General features: G+C 35.7%; 1 protein-coding gene across 6 annotated transcripts in view; it reads right to left on the bottom strand.

The window, feature by feature from the left end:
• Sptlc3 (serine palmitoyltransferase long chain base subunit 3) overlaps positions 1-13,544 on the bottom strand; it is a 181,604-nt gene that overhangs the window by 87,426 nt on the left and 80,634 nt on the right. For all 6 annotated transcript variants that reach the window (XR_015442065.1, XM_021255074.2, XM_004840827.4 and 3 more), the window contains one exon: positions 1,956-2,080. Coding sequence is in view for 5 of the 6 variants with exons in the window: in XM_021255074.2 (XP_021110733.1) it covers positions 1,956-2,080 (125 nt within the window). In the remaining variant the exon portion in view is untranslated. The remainder of the gene's footprint in view (positions 1-1,955; positions 2,081-13,544) is intronic.

A 13,544-nucleotide genomic window follows, 5' to 3' on the forward strand; every position in this document is an offset into this window, starting at 1 on the left:
TCAGGTGGTTGAGTATCAGAGTGTTCCATTTCATTTCCCTTTGAGGTTGCTGTACATGATATGGAAGTCTGGTTTTGAGACTTGTTTACGTGTCTTCTCATTTCGACGGCAGGGGGTTCTGTTGGCACCCATGTGGCTCACCTCCTCGGTGCTGGGAGTGGTGGAATGGTGGCCCAGAAGCCCCTTCCTCTGTGCTGGGAGTGATGAAATGCTGGAATTTTCTTATGAGATTCAATCTTTACAGGAACCTTTAAAAATGCTGTAGTTTTCAACAGAGAAGTTCATCCAAGATCTTGGTTAAGCACCAGCTAGATTGATCTTTGACTTCTTTGGGAGAGGGCTATGGACTTGCTGGGGGTGGAGTGTTCAATCTATACCAGATTGGCTGGGATGGTTTTAGTTATTGATTTTGGGAGGAAGGGTCTTTTTCAGCAGAGCATTTCAAACTCTTGCTCTATCAGGCTCCTTCTCCAATATATTACCATCCCATGAAAACAGAAACATCCCTGCTTTATACTTAAAAATTTTGAATTTGGAAGAGTGGATGCCAGTTCATAGTTTGAGATTGAGTGGTAAAAGTTATTCTAGTGTCCTGCTTATTAATTACTGTCTGTAAATTTTTCCTTTTTGATTTTAAAATTTGTAAATTATGGAACTGTTCCAATATATCAAAAATGCAGGGATAAGTCATGGCAGACTTTTGTCTTTTGTGGCCACTCAGAATCTTTGAGTTCTTATATTTTGGTACTCATAATGTATTTTGTGTCTGAGTAAAATTCTCATGTCTCCACACTGTAGACATTTTTGTATATTAATAATTTTTCTATTGAAACATTTAGGAGTTATTACAAACCTTATAATACCTCACCTCTTTATTCTTTAGCCATGTCTCCTCAGAACAAGGACATTCTACAAAACTATAATGAAATTTTCCTATCTAAGAAGTTCCATATTTATACAGTGCTGTCATATAATATATAATTCAGATTTACTTAACTTTTCTAGTACTGTTTTAATATCTTTTATAGATATTCTCTTTCGTTTTTCTCAGTGTTGAACCCAATATAAGATCACACATCACACTTAGTTGTCATTCAAGCTTTTAAAAATAAAAATCTGATTATTGCACTTGCTTACCTTAATTAACCAGCTTTCCACTTTTCTCAGAAACAATTTCAAGCACCCTGGAATGACTTACACTGTAAAACTCTTTGGGATTGGCCACTAGCCTTCAACTCCTGTCTCTTCTTTTTCTTTTTTTTTTTTGAATATCCTGTCTCTTCTTTGTCTCCTATCCTGTGTTGTAGTTTTTCCAAAGCTCTCTACTTTGCACACATGGTGCCTTCAACTTTGTGCTAAGGAAATAACTTACCTGTCTGTTAAACTTCTCTTCTTATATCACCCTCTTTGCATAACAGACATGCTCAAGAGGATGCTAGGGGCAACTGTTTTTTCTCCTGTCATGTATGTGCATGGTTGTTTTTTCATATACCTCCTTCACTAGCTTGCAAACTACATAAATTTACAAGGAATAGGCCTTGTTCATCTTTGTATGTCTTATATCTGGTTTCATGCCAGAGCATAGTATATTCAATGAATGGTTGATTAAATGAGTAAGTGAATGGATAAGATAGAAAAAAAGTTTTATAAAAATAAATGTTTAATAAATGTCTGCTACACTGCAAATGGAGTCTGAAGAGGATAAAACTTTGACTTTGATAAACTGTCACTGAAGTGAAATGTGACCCACATGTCAGCCTGCAGTTCCATAACTGGGAACATCATGATAAAGAGATTTTCTGGACTCAGCTGGACACTTATTTAAAAATCTGAATGTCCAATCAAGTTCTTGTAAGAAAAGACTTTCTCAGTCATACTTCTAACTGTGGATCTGCTCAGAGTTATAATTCTTAGGAATAATATGCTAGAAGATAATTATGCTAACAAATTCTCACCTTCCCAACTAGTACAGGGATGTTTGTTGAGTTTGTTGCGAATCCCATCCCAAAGGTCATTGCTGCTTCTACATTCAGAAACTTGGCCAAGAGATCCTCCAACTCTTTATGCTTATCCAGGGTACCTGCACATAAAATTTATGAGGAGCAATTCTTATTTTATCATTAAGTCTGGGATTGAAAACACAATTTCCAGATATTTCAAATTCATAATTTTCAGATATTCATCTACTGTAAAATGAATAATCATATTGTGAGATATTTACATACTGGAATGTAATACAAAGAAGGAGAATGAACTGCTGCACCACACACAATGTGAGTAAATCACACAAATAAATTGTTGTGTGAAAGAAGTCAGTCACAAGAATACAGTCTATATGAGTCCTTTTATATAAAGGTTACAAACAGACAAACAGATCTATAATATTAGAAGCTGGTTTCTTTGGTTAGGAAGTTGAGGAGGGTTTTGAGGTTTTCTTAATATTCTGCTTCCAGATTTTGGTGCTGACTATACAGAAAAGTGTACTTTATAAAATTCCATTGATCTGAATGCTTATAATTGGTTCACTTTTCCATGTGTGTTTTATTAAATATTAGAAATCAAATTTTTACAATGTACATATCCTATTTCCTCTTTCTCCACAATGCATCTCACAAGTATTTAGTAAAATTATAACCTCCTTAGAAATTCCCCTCTCTTAAATGCAAATGGACACCAATGGCTTCTGTAAATACCAATAAAATAGACATAATTAATTAGACCTAGGTACTGTGCTAAGACTGCTGTTTTGATTATCTTGTTTAATGTTAGAAGCCTGATAGTTAAGTTACCTCCTGTAATGTTAGATGCTCAGGAATGCAGATATTATTACTTTACAGATAAGAAAAATGAAGTTTAAAAATGCCATAGATAAAAATCAACAGAGATAATCTAGTCTAACTCCAAAAGTTTTAGCACTCTGTGACTTTTTATGTGCTTTTTGTCTAATCCCTTCTCAAGCATAATCCTTCTATGTCTTGCTGACAGAAAATGCTGATGTTTTCAATATTTTCTGTTTTCCATCACTTTACCTTCCAGATTTACTCTGTTTAAGCAGTGGCCACTAACTACACATGGTAAGTATAACTGAGAAAGTGAATTTTAAATTTCATTTAACTTTCATTAACTTAAATTGTAAAACTGAAGTACTGTAAAATATTTTCACCAAAAACAACTTTAGTATTTTGATAGGATTATATTTCACATTGACCACTGAAAATTTAATGTGTAAATTGAGATGCGCTATATATGTAATTAGGCACCAATTTTTGAAGGCTTAGTTCAGCAACAAGAATACAAAATAACTCATTAAAATATTTTATATTAATCACACTTACAAGGTAACTTTTCAGCTATATTGGATTAAATAACATGTACTATCAAATTAATTTTACCTGTTTAAAAAAGTTTTTAATGTGGCTATTAGCAAATTTAAAAATTACAAGAGTTCTTGTATTATACGTTTTTGGGAGGTGGTATTTTCTAGAGGATACATTTGGCAGAACAGAGAAAATATACAAGAGGAGAGATGCTGTAATTTGCATTCATAAGATGTCCAAACTCCTGCTGAAAGTTAAGTGTGAGGAATATTGTCAACATATTATGGACTACTGTAAACATACTTCTTTCAACCTAAAGATCAACATATTTTACTACAGAGCATGGGATATCAGAATTCTATTTAAATAAATAGAATTTATTTATTTTATTTAAATTAGATCCCTTAGTGTGGTAAAGCGGAGAAGGGTTAAATTTTAGAATGTACTTGATTGTCAGTTTGAAGATTTACTTAGGACTGGATATTAAATAGGATGTTTGAAGTCTAAACTTGGCCCCTTGTGAGAGGTCACACTGTTATGTCAGATGTCAACAGTCTGGTGACCTTTCTTCTCAAACCCAAACTCATTTATTTCCAAAGTTGTCAGAAGCAAATTCATTAACAGAGTCAATTGTACTCAAGATTTGGAGGAATGGAGTCAAAAATTCAAATTGTAATTTAAAGCTTTGTATTATCAAAGTTATAGAGCATCAAGAGAAACTGACATGTACAGAGAAAACTGTAGGCAGATAATCATTTGTCAAGTTTGTTTTTACCTAGAAGAAACCATGTCCCAAACAAACTGATCTCAAGAACAGTTAGTGAAGGGGCCACTGGTCTGGGCGTGAGGGGACTCTGCTCTGGCCCCTTCTCTGGGACTAAAAGCTGAGTGGCTTCTGACTACCTCCCCTTAAATTTCTGGAGGGACTGGAAGAGACACTGTTTTAGCCTGGAAGACACTGCATGTATTCTTTCCTCTAACAGAGTGGATTTTGTGTCCCAGTGCCAGCTCCCGTTCATTCTCTGAAGTCCACGTAACATGTCATCTTTTCTTGGCTGCCTTTCTCAACTTCCTGAGGTTAAAAACTGACCATTTTCTCTTCTGAGATTGCATGATCTTCATCATATGATGATTACAATAATTATTATGTTGAACAGAGGAGGTTCCCAGGGGCAATCTTCCCTGTTACAGAAGGGACCCTCAAAGTGAAGATCCTGTGTGTGAAATCCTGACTTCATAGATACTATGGTCTCAGAGATGTTCATAGTATCAGATATACCATGACAGTATAGCAGATGGCTCGTCTTGGTGACAACAGGGAGTAGCCCAGTGGTGACATATAGTGGTACTTGTAAAAGGGGTCTTCTGATGGAGAATAAAGACAAGAGTAGGAGATGAAACTAGGAGGATGATAATAGGTGCCATGCAATGCTAAGGCAACAAAGTGACTATGCAGTGAGTACCCGTGTGAAAACACCTATACCTGAAGTCCTCTAGCAAAGACAGAAGGCACCCAAACATTACCAACTTGCTAACCCTTTCATGAACCTTTCCTGCCCAGAAAGCAAATGTCCTGGCCTACTCACCCAGAATTGTAGGAACTGATGTTCAAGATAAATCTCCACCTTTGATCTGCCATCCCACAAATCTATCTAGACAATCGCATCACTAAAAGTCCTTTGGATAACATGGAATGTGTCGTCAAGCAATGAGGTGGCCAACCAACTATGAGAAATGTGTGTGTCTAAGACCACCTGGACAGACTGCACCCTCAAGGTCTCTACTATCAGTACCCACTTTAGTGAATGAGGAGAAAGGAAATGTAGGTGTCTACTGTCTAGATTTTTTTCTGGATTTCCAGTGGGCAAGTGGTTAAAAAAGTGACTTTTAAGTAGATCAATTTCTCGGACTAGATGTCTCACAGTGGAGTTATGAGTAGTTTTGAATCTAGGGACTTACCTTCATTTGTAGAAAATAATAACCCCCAAATCAAATTATCATAGACTATCTCTGTTTGGTATTTATAACTCAGGTTTTATAAACAAGTTTGGGAGGTTCCCAGGATAGCTGTACATTTTCCACTTCAGGAAGCTATGCCTTTGAAAGTCTGGTCTAGTCTGGGGTATTCTTTAAGGAATAGAAAAAATTGGCTCTTTTGAGTTAATTTAATTCTGCTTTTCTCTTCTTATACTTTGTGTTCAAGAAATAAAAAATATTAAAAGAACTTGGGGGAAAACATAGTAATCTCTAGAAAATTGACTAATTTCCTTTTCATGACCTTTCAGGACCTACCTCCACTGAGAAAAGGTGTCAAGTTGCAGGTGCCAGTGTGATCCCTTAGGTAGTACTAGAAATTTTATTGAAAAATTTGCCTTTGCTATATACATATTCACTTTTTTTAAATTCCAAGAAAACAGAGCTACAATCCTAGCTGAAGTTACAAATAAATCCACAATAAGTTTTATTTTTGTTCTTGATAACATTTTAGTTTCTGGAGGGCAGTAAGAGCCACAGATTGGCTAGAGACAGTGGATCTCTACATTAATACATTATATATACATTGACTCTTCTTCTTATCCTGATGGTTTGTTTATTCAAAGGGATACTCAAAAGTATTTAATGAATAAAAAATAAATGCAACCTGGATGTGTACTCTTGCCAGCTCTCTAAGCAATATTTTCATATGTTAAGTACTGGATTCACTGCTATCAGTCAAATCAATAAAAATTAGATTCAGGATAAAGTGTCAAAATTCAGTTATGGATTATATAGTTATGCTGAATTTTTCATGATACCAACTGGCTGACACTCTTTAGGCCGAACAAGGAGATCACTGGGCCTCATTTTGACATTGAGCTTGGGTGTTAACAAGCCTGTTTCACAATGACCAATTCTTCCTTTGTGACATGTGATATTTTCCAAACTATGATTGTTGTCACTCTTGGCCCAGAAAGTCCTGTTTGTGGAGTGTCCCTAAGCCTGGCCTATGAGCAAACTATCACCTATTTTGGGAACCTTTCACTCAACCCATCTGTCTTTTCCAATTGTGCAATGGCCTTTAGTCCACATCTGTGTCACTTTGCTTGAAGTGGGGATTCCTGCATTTAAGCTCAGTGTCAGTCCTTCTGCCTAAAAGGATTCTGCTGTTAGATATTGCCCCCGCAGCTCTTGGATACCCTGCTCACCTCTTTGTTCCACTTGTGTGGAACAAAGTTATGAGTTACAGAGTTATGTCAACCTTAAGTAACTGTATTTTGCCAAACATTCAGAGGGAGTTGGAAGAAGCCGGATGTGGTGTCTGAAATGGGTGTGGGTCAGACTGCCATGCGCAACATAAGTCACTGCTGCAGAGGCCTCCATCCTGACAAAGTGTGGTAAAATAGAAGGAGCAACCCATAGCTGCCTGCCTACCCCAAACTTCATTTTAAACAAACCATGCATTACCTCTTGGTAGACAAAGCATTAGTAGATAATTAGAATCTGATGCAAATAAAGACTGTGAGGGAGGAATAAGCATATGATTATATGAGCCTTACTGGTAAAGAACACTGATGAGTAAAGAGCTTTTAGGTGGACAGAATGATGAGTTCTCCTTTTTCTTATGTTCTATTTATTCAAAAAACATTTTATTTACACATTTGTTTTTATATTTTTTGTATTTAAGGTATAAACATGATATTATGATATATACTCAGATAGTAAAAATGTCAAGTAAATTAAGATATCCATCATCTCACATAGTTATCATATGTACATGTGTGTGTATGGTATGAGTCACTCAAATTTACTCTTTTAACAAAAACTCTGTGTATAGTACAGTGTTATATATAACCCTCATGTTGTACATGAAATCTCTAGATTCATCTGTCCTACATATCTGCTAATTTTGATTTCCATCCCCCCATTTCCTGCTTGCCCCATGACTACTTTTATATTCGGTTTCTGAGTATTTTACTTTTTTCCCCCCCAAGATTCCACATATAAGTGAGATCATCCAATATTTTTCTTTCTGTATCTGTCTTACTTTACTTAGAATGATGTCTTTCAAATTATCTGATGTAATTCAAACCTTCAGAAAAGTCGCAGGAATAGTACCAAGAATTCCCAAGTATTGTCTACCCACATTCTCCAAATGTTATCACTTATTACCTTTTCTTTAATAATCTCTCTCTCCCTCTTTCTTTGTTTCTCTCAGTTTCTCTCTCTCTCTCTGTTTATATACCTTTCTCTCTCTGTAAGTACATGAGTACATGCGTTTTTTATTCTAAACTTAGCCCCATATATTTCAATGTATACTTCCTAAAAACAAGAAATTCTCTTATGTAACTATAGTAATATTATCACTGATATAATATTATTTACTTTACAAAATTAGTTTAGATTTGATTCTTTCAATTTTAAAACTCATCGCCAAAATGAAAAAATTAGAAGGAATTGTGTTCACTAAAGAAAGGAAAATTGGAATGGAGCAACTTGTAGTGAATACCTACTAATGCACCATGATTAATTTAATCCTTACACCTACACTCATTCTATAAAGTATACAATGGGATCCTTATTTTATCAGTGAATAAAGAGGCATAAAGATGAAGTCATTCAGAGGAGACAGATTTATTTAGTGGAACCATCTACTCCACAATACGCCGATCAACCATGTCTCAAGTTTTCAAGCCTTATCTTAGTTAATTCTCATACAACTTTTTGAGATTGACTCCATGAAAATCTTCCTTTTATAGATAAGGACCCAAAATATTGAGAGTTGGCTTGACTCTAAAGTTCAGCAGGTGTGGCTCTAGAGTCACCTATTCCATGGTACCTTTCAAAGCAAGAAATTTTGGCAGTTGCTAGCATAAAGGGTACCAAGCACCTGTGTGCTTTTACTGCATAAAGATTTGCTGTTATGAACATCATAAAAATTTATTGACATATTAACCTATGTACTGCTCCCCTTAGAGAATATTGTTTCTGCTTTTATGTTGGATAATCAGTTGCTATTTAGCCTTTTGCTTTTGAAGATTAGGATAACAGGTCCAAAGTGGAAATTGCTTCCTTTATGACTTTACAAAAGCTTACACAAATTGAAGAATTTCATTTGATATAATCAAATAGAGAAATCATGGAATTTGATGCAGAGAAGGTAAGAGTTTGATCAAGACTGAAGGCAATGAATCCACGCACAATCTCTTGGTGGTATTCTTTTGGGACAGTTGCAAGTTGCATGAAGATGATTTGAATGCTAGATGCTGGAGTTTCATTTCTCACTATGGACTCTGAAGCTTCTATCATGGGGCAGAAACACTAGTCTGCAGGACCATGGGAATTGTGTTCATTAAAGCAGTGGGCCATCAATGTCTCAGGACCAAAAACCAGATGTCCGTGCACTTGGCGAACAGCAATAATAACTGAGAACCTTTGCTTATTCTGGAAGAACAGAAGCATTAATATGGACTAAAAGTAGAAGCTGTAGGGATTCAGAGACAACTTTAACTTGTTAAAAACTCAAGCACCTGTTACACACCTGAGTGTGTGATACAAATGTAATTTTTATTCATTAGCTGTGAAACCCTGGGAAAATTATTGGGCTTTTCTGAACTTTGGTATATCTTTTTGTAAAAGCAAGTTAAACACAAGGGATACTGCCAAAATACAATTCTTTTTATTTTATTATTTTTATTTTATTTTATTTTTTATTCTTTTTGTATTTAACTTTAATTTAGGGGCAGAGAATTAAGCTTGAGAATTTCATTGATAAGATAACTAGTGTCTAAACTATACCTTAGCTAGTATAATATATATTAATTATAATTAATGTATAGGCAGGCACCTATGCAGTCTTCCAGTTCCAGTTCTTCATTGGAAGAGTTTATTTAACTCCTTTCTGGCTCACTAAATGATACTTAAATGTACATAGAGTATCCAAGTTAGTGTACAATTTAAAGAAATATACACAGCACTATGCCCTAAAGAATGATGATAAACATGTGAATAGGTAGAAGAAAAGTAGGAGAAACCTGGATAAATTCTTGGAGTCTGCAACTCAGATATTTTTACCTTTTCCAGTCAATAAGTGAAAAGTTAGGTCATACATTTATGTATTAGAAACACAAGTGGCAAGATAATCAATAGCAATTTCCATTGTATCACCAGCTCTCTTTTGAATTATCAGAGAAGACCAAATAAATGAATATGCATTACATTCAACTGGTGCTTTTGTTGTGCCAATGGGTCCTCTTTCCATAGATAATCAGATGGTTGTGAGAAATTAAGACTCTGATAATGTCCTTGATCTCTCTTAAATTGGTATCAGTGGCCCTAAAGGATATATACAGGTGACAATGTTAGTAAAAGTTAATCTGTATTCTTAATATATTTAGATCCAATAGGACTTTTAGTTTAAAAACTTAATGTATGCAATTGGAAATCTGGTCCATTGCTATTAAATCTAGAAGATTTTTCTTTCCTAATCATTATGATCGTGAGTGCCTGTCTAGAACAGCAAACTTTCCGTAGAAGCTCAGATAGTAAACAGTTTAGAATTTTCTGGCTATGTGGTTGCTGTTGCAACTATTCAGCTCTGCCACTGTAAAGCAGAAGCAGTCACAGACCATACAACATACAAAAAAATGAATGTGGCTGTGTTCCAATAAAACTTTACAGACTGCATTTAAATTTCATGTAATTTTCATGTGTCACAAAATATCATCCTTATTTGTATTTTTGCAATTACTTAAAATTGTAAAAATTATTCATAACTTGTAGGAAGTACAAAAATAGGGGCACCTGTATTAGTTTAGTGACACTTGATTTCAATGGCTTCTGATTTTAGCTATGGAGCAGTGTGACACAATACAAATACAAAGAGCTCTTCAGGAGGACATAAGACAACTGTTATCTAGTCTTGACTTCTCAACATACTGACTGTAGAAAAACTGACTGCCAAGTCACTGAAACATTTCTGTACTTTATGTATCTCATCTCACAGTATTTGTTGGGGGAGGAGAGAGAAGGAAAGGGAACTCTTCAAATTCTGAATTTCTATGAGCCTATATTTGTTTGAACACCCTAGGTATCACTTTGTTGGCAAGAATTATACTTATGTAAAATTATTGGCACATATTTTTAAATCATTGTGCTTGTTTGGCATTGAACTTACAGGGCCAAATTCGACACTTTTAGAAATATCTCTGCTACAAATAAACATATGAAAAAATGCTCAACATCACTAGTCATTTGAGAGATGCTGATGAAAACAACACTGAGATACTATCTCACCCCAGAAAGAATAGCTGCTATCAAGAAATCAACCAATAACAAATGTTGGAGAGGTTGTGGGGAGAAAGGAACCCTTCTCCATTGTTGTTGGGAGTGCAGACTGGTGCAACCACTATGGAATCAGTATGGAGATACCTCAAAGAACTAGGGCTAGAGGTCCCATTTGACCCAGCTATCCTTCTTTTGGGTATTTTCCCCAAAGAATTAAAAGAATCATACCACAGAGATATACATGCACCCATATTTATAGTGGCACAGTTTGTAATAGCTGAAGCTTGGAAACAGCCCAAGTGCCCATCAATTGGAAACTGGATAAAGAAGATGTGTGTTTTTTTTTATAAAATGGAGTACTACTCAGCCATTAAGAATGAGAAACTACAGACATTTATAGCTAAATGAATGCACATTGAGGCCATACTCTTAAGTGAAATAAATAGAACACACATGTGTAAATACCAAATAGTTTCTCTAGTGTGAGAAACTGAAGTGTAAATAAGGATTAAAATGATTAAAATGAATAATTGATAATGTGAAATAGGAAGAAAAGATCCAAAGGGGTAGGGGAAGTGGGAGGGGTAGAGGAAAGGAAGGAAGGGAAAGGAAAAATTATGAGAAAAGGAAAAAATGGAAACAAAGTCTTTGTAAATAGGGAGGGATGGAGGGGGTGAAGGGAGGGCAGAAGAATGGGGGAAAAATAAGAACCAAGATACATCATGTAAAGGTACAAGTTCCTAATGATAAATGTAAATGTATTGTATACCTAAAATGTACCAATAAAAGAATTTGAGGGAAAAAAAGAAATATCTCTGCTAGTTGAAATTTGGCTCGGCTATGATTTCTATCACTATGGAAAGAAGGGCAATTACCTTGTCAGAACAGTACGAGATCTCAGGGAATTGCCAAAAGGCTTTCAGAAACCAAGATAAACTTACATTTTTCTACTTTCAAGCTATTCCTCTGAGAATCTGCTTTTCCTTTCAAATACTCTTAAAAGAAAAAGAGGCTTGGGAGAAATCAATGAAATCTTGTTAATCAGAATTTATAATAATTTGGTGAATGAAACAAGCTCTTTTTAAAGAAGGATTTTGTTGTGTGAATTAATTGGAGTGGGGATATTTAGAGCCTATTTAATTGAATCCACTGCTTAAAAACATATTTGTAACATTAATTTGCATAAAAGTCTTTTAATTAAAAGTGCTTTTTTAAAAGAAAGCAAGATCTCTATTTGGTAGAAATTTCTTAGAAACTGCTTACCCCAGAGAACTTGAAGGACATAAGTTGATACTTCAAATGTGCTTTGATTTAAAAATTTTGAAAATTCAAACTAATCCCTTTTTCAAAAGCTCAGTTTAACAAGACTGTACATCCCCAGATTGAGCTACAAGTCTTTGAACAAGAAGCACAGGAACAGCCTTGATGACTTGAATTAAATGGTAGCAGAGAACTGGTCAGGAAAGTAAGTTGGTAAGGTGGAGAGTTGTTTACAAACTAATGATTAAGGAGAATGTTCTTAAACTGAAAAATAGAAGAGCTATTTTAGCAAAGTTGCACAGGATTTCTAATATGAAAATCACACATCACTTCTTTTAAAATGGAAAACATTTCCTATTACATCCAGTGTATGATTTTCTAAGTCAACGTTTCTGTCTTGATGTGTTCAAAAGCAAAAATATTGTTGGCTACTGTGTTAGTTAGTTTTCTCTCATCGCTTAGACAAAATACTTGACATCTAAAGTTAAAGGAGGAAAGGTTTATTTGGCTTACAGTTTGTAGAGCTTTTAGTCCATAATTGGCTGGCTCCGAGGCAGAGTGGCAGAGGAGAAACATTTCATGGCAGTGGAAGCAGCAAAAGCACAAGAGATCGTAAGAGTGTCTTTTTGCCCCTTTTATCTTATTCAGACTACATAGGGTGGGGAGCATTCACAGCCTTAATCCTAGTGTCCTTGGGCCTACCCCTACCATGAATCAATCAGGCACTCTAAATACAGCCCCCTCCAAAATAACCCCATCTCATTCGCATGAGGCTTTGGGGGGACATCTAAACACTAGCCTTAACAGCTACTTCTTGAAAATACCATGATAGTTTGAAGGAACATATGTTCTCAATAAGGCTACCTTTAGGTGTGCAATCTATTTAGGCACCCTGTTGTGATACAAGCATGAGGATTTCCCTTTCAAGGGCAGAAAAATCCCCAAGCTGAGATGAGCTTTTCTTGCTATAAGTATCAGTATTGTGGCATTTCATGGGTTTGCTTTTTAAATATAAATCATGAGTGAACTTATGGCTGACAGTTCTGGATGAAACTGGAAGCACAAGCGCTCAAGGATATACACATGCAAATAATGTGTTACCACACACTCACTGGGTGCTTGCGAAAGAAAAAGAAACTACACACCCTTTGAGAGTAAAGGTGTGAAAGGCAGTAGGAATGAAAGAACTACATTTGCCTGAATTGAACCTTTCCTAAATTTGGAAGGCACTGTATGTTAGGATATGTTCAGCGATCAAAATTAACTTGCTTCACTGATTTCCTGGAGTGTCTATTACCTACATAACATATTTTATTTACAGACTGGACCATCTCCCAGGCATTCACGCTATTCACCCTACACAAAGTGAAAAAGCGTTACATTTTGGAAAACTTTGGTCAATTATGTCAGCTCCAGGTTGTTCTCAAAGAGACCCTGTCTCCCAGAGTGACAGGGTCAGCATCCCTGGGACCTTACTTGAAATGCAAAACCATGGGTCCTATTTCATATCTATGGAATTAGAAGCTCTGTTAAGTAGAGCCAGTAACCTGTGTTTTATCAAGTCCCTGCAGGTAATTCTTGTGCCAGCTAAGCTTTCAAAGCCACTGGCTTAGGCTCAAGAACCTGCCCTGCCTGCTCCATAGCCTCACTAGTAGGCTGGAAGATTTATTCTGTCGGATTCAGAGGTAACATCTTGAAAGGACT

The sequence above is a fragment of the Heterocephalus glaber genome, unplaced genomic scaffold (assembly GCF_053883595.1).
Source record: "Heterocephalus glaber isolate CG9 unplaced genomic scaffold, H.glaber_assembly_v1.0 deba00001532, whole genome shotgun sequence".
In the NCBI taxonomy this organism is placed as follows: domain Eukaryota; kingdom Metazoa; phylum Chordata; class Mammalia; order Rodentia; family Bathyergidae; genus Heterocephalus; species Heterocephalus glaber.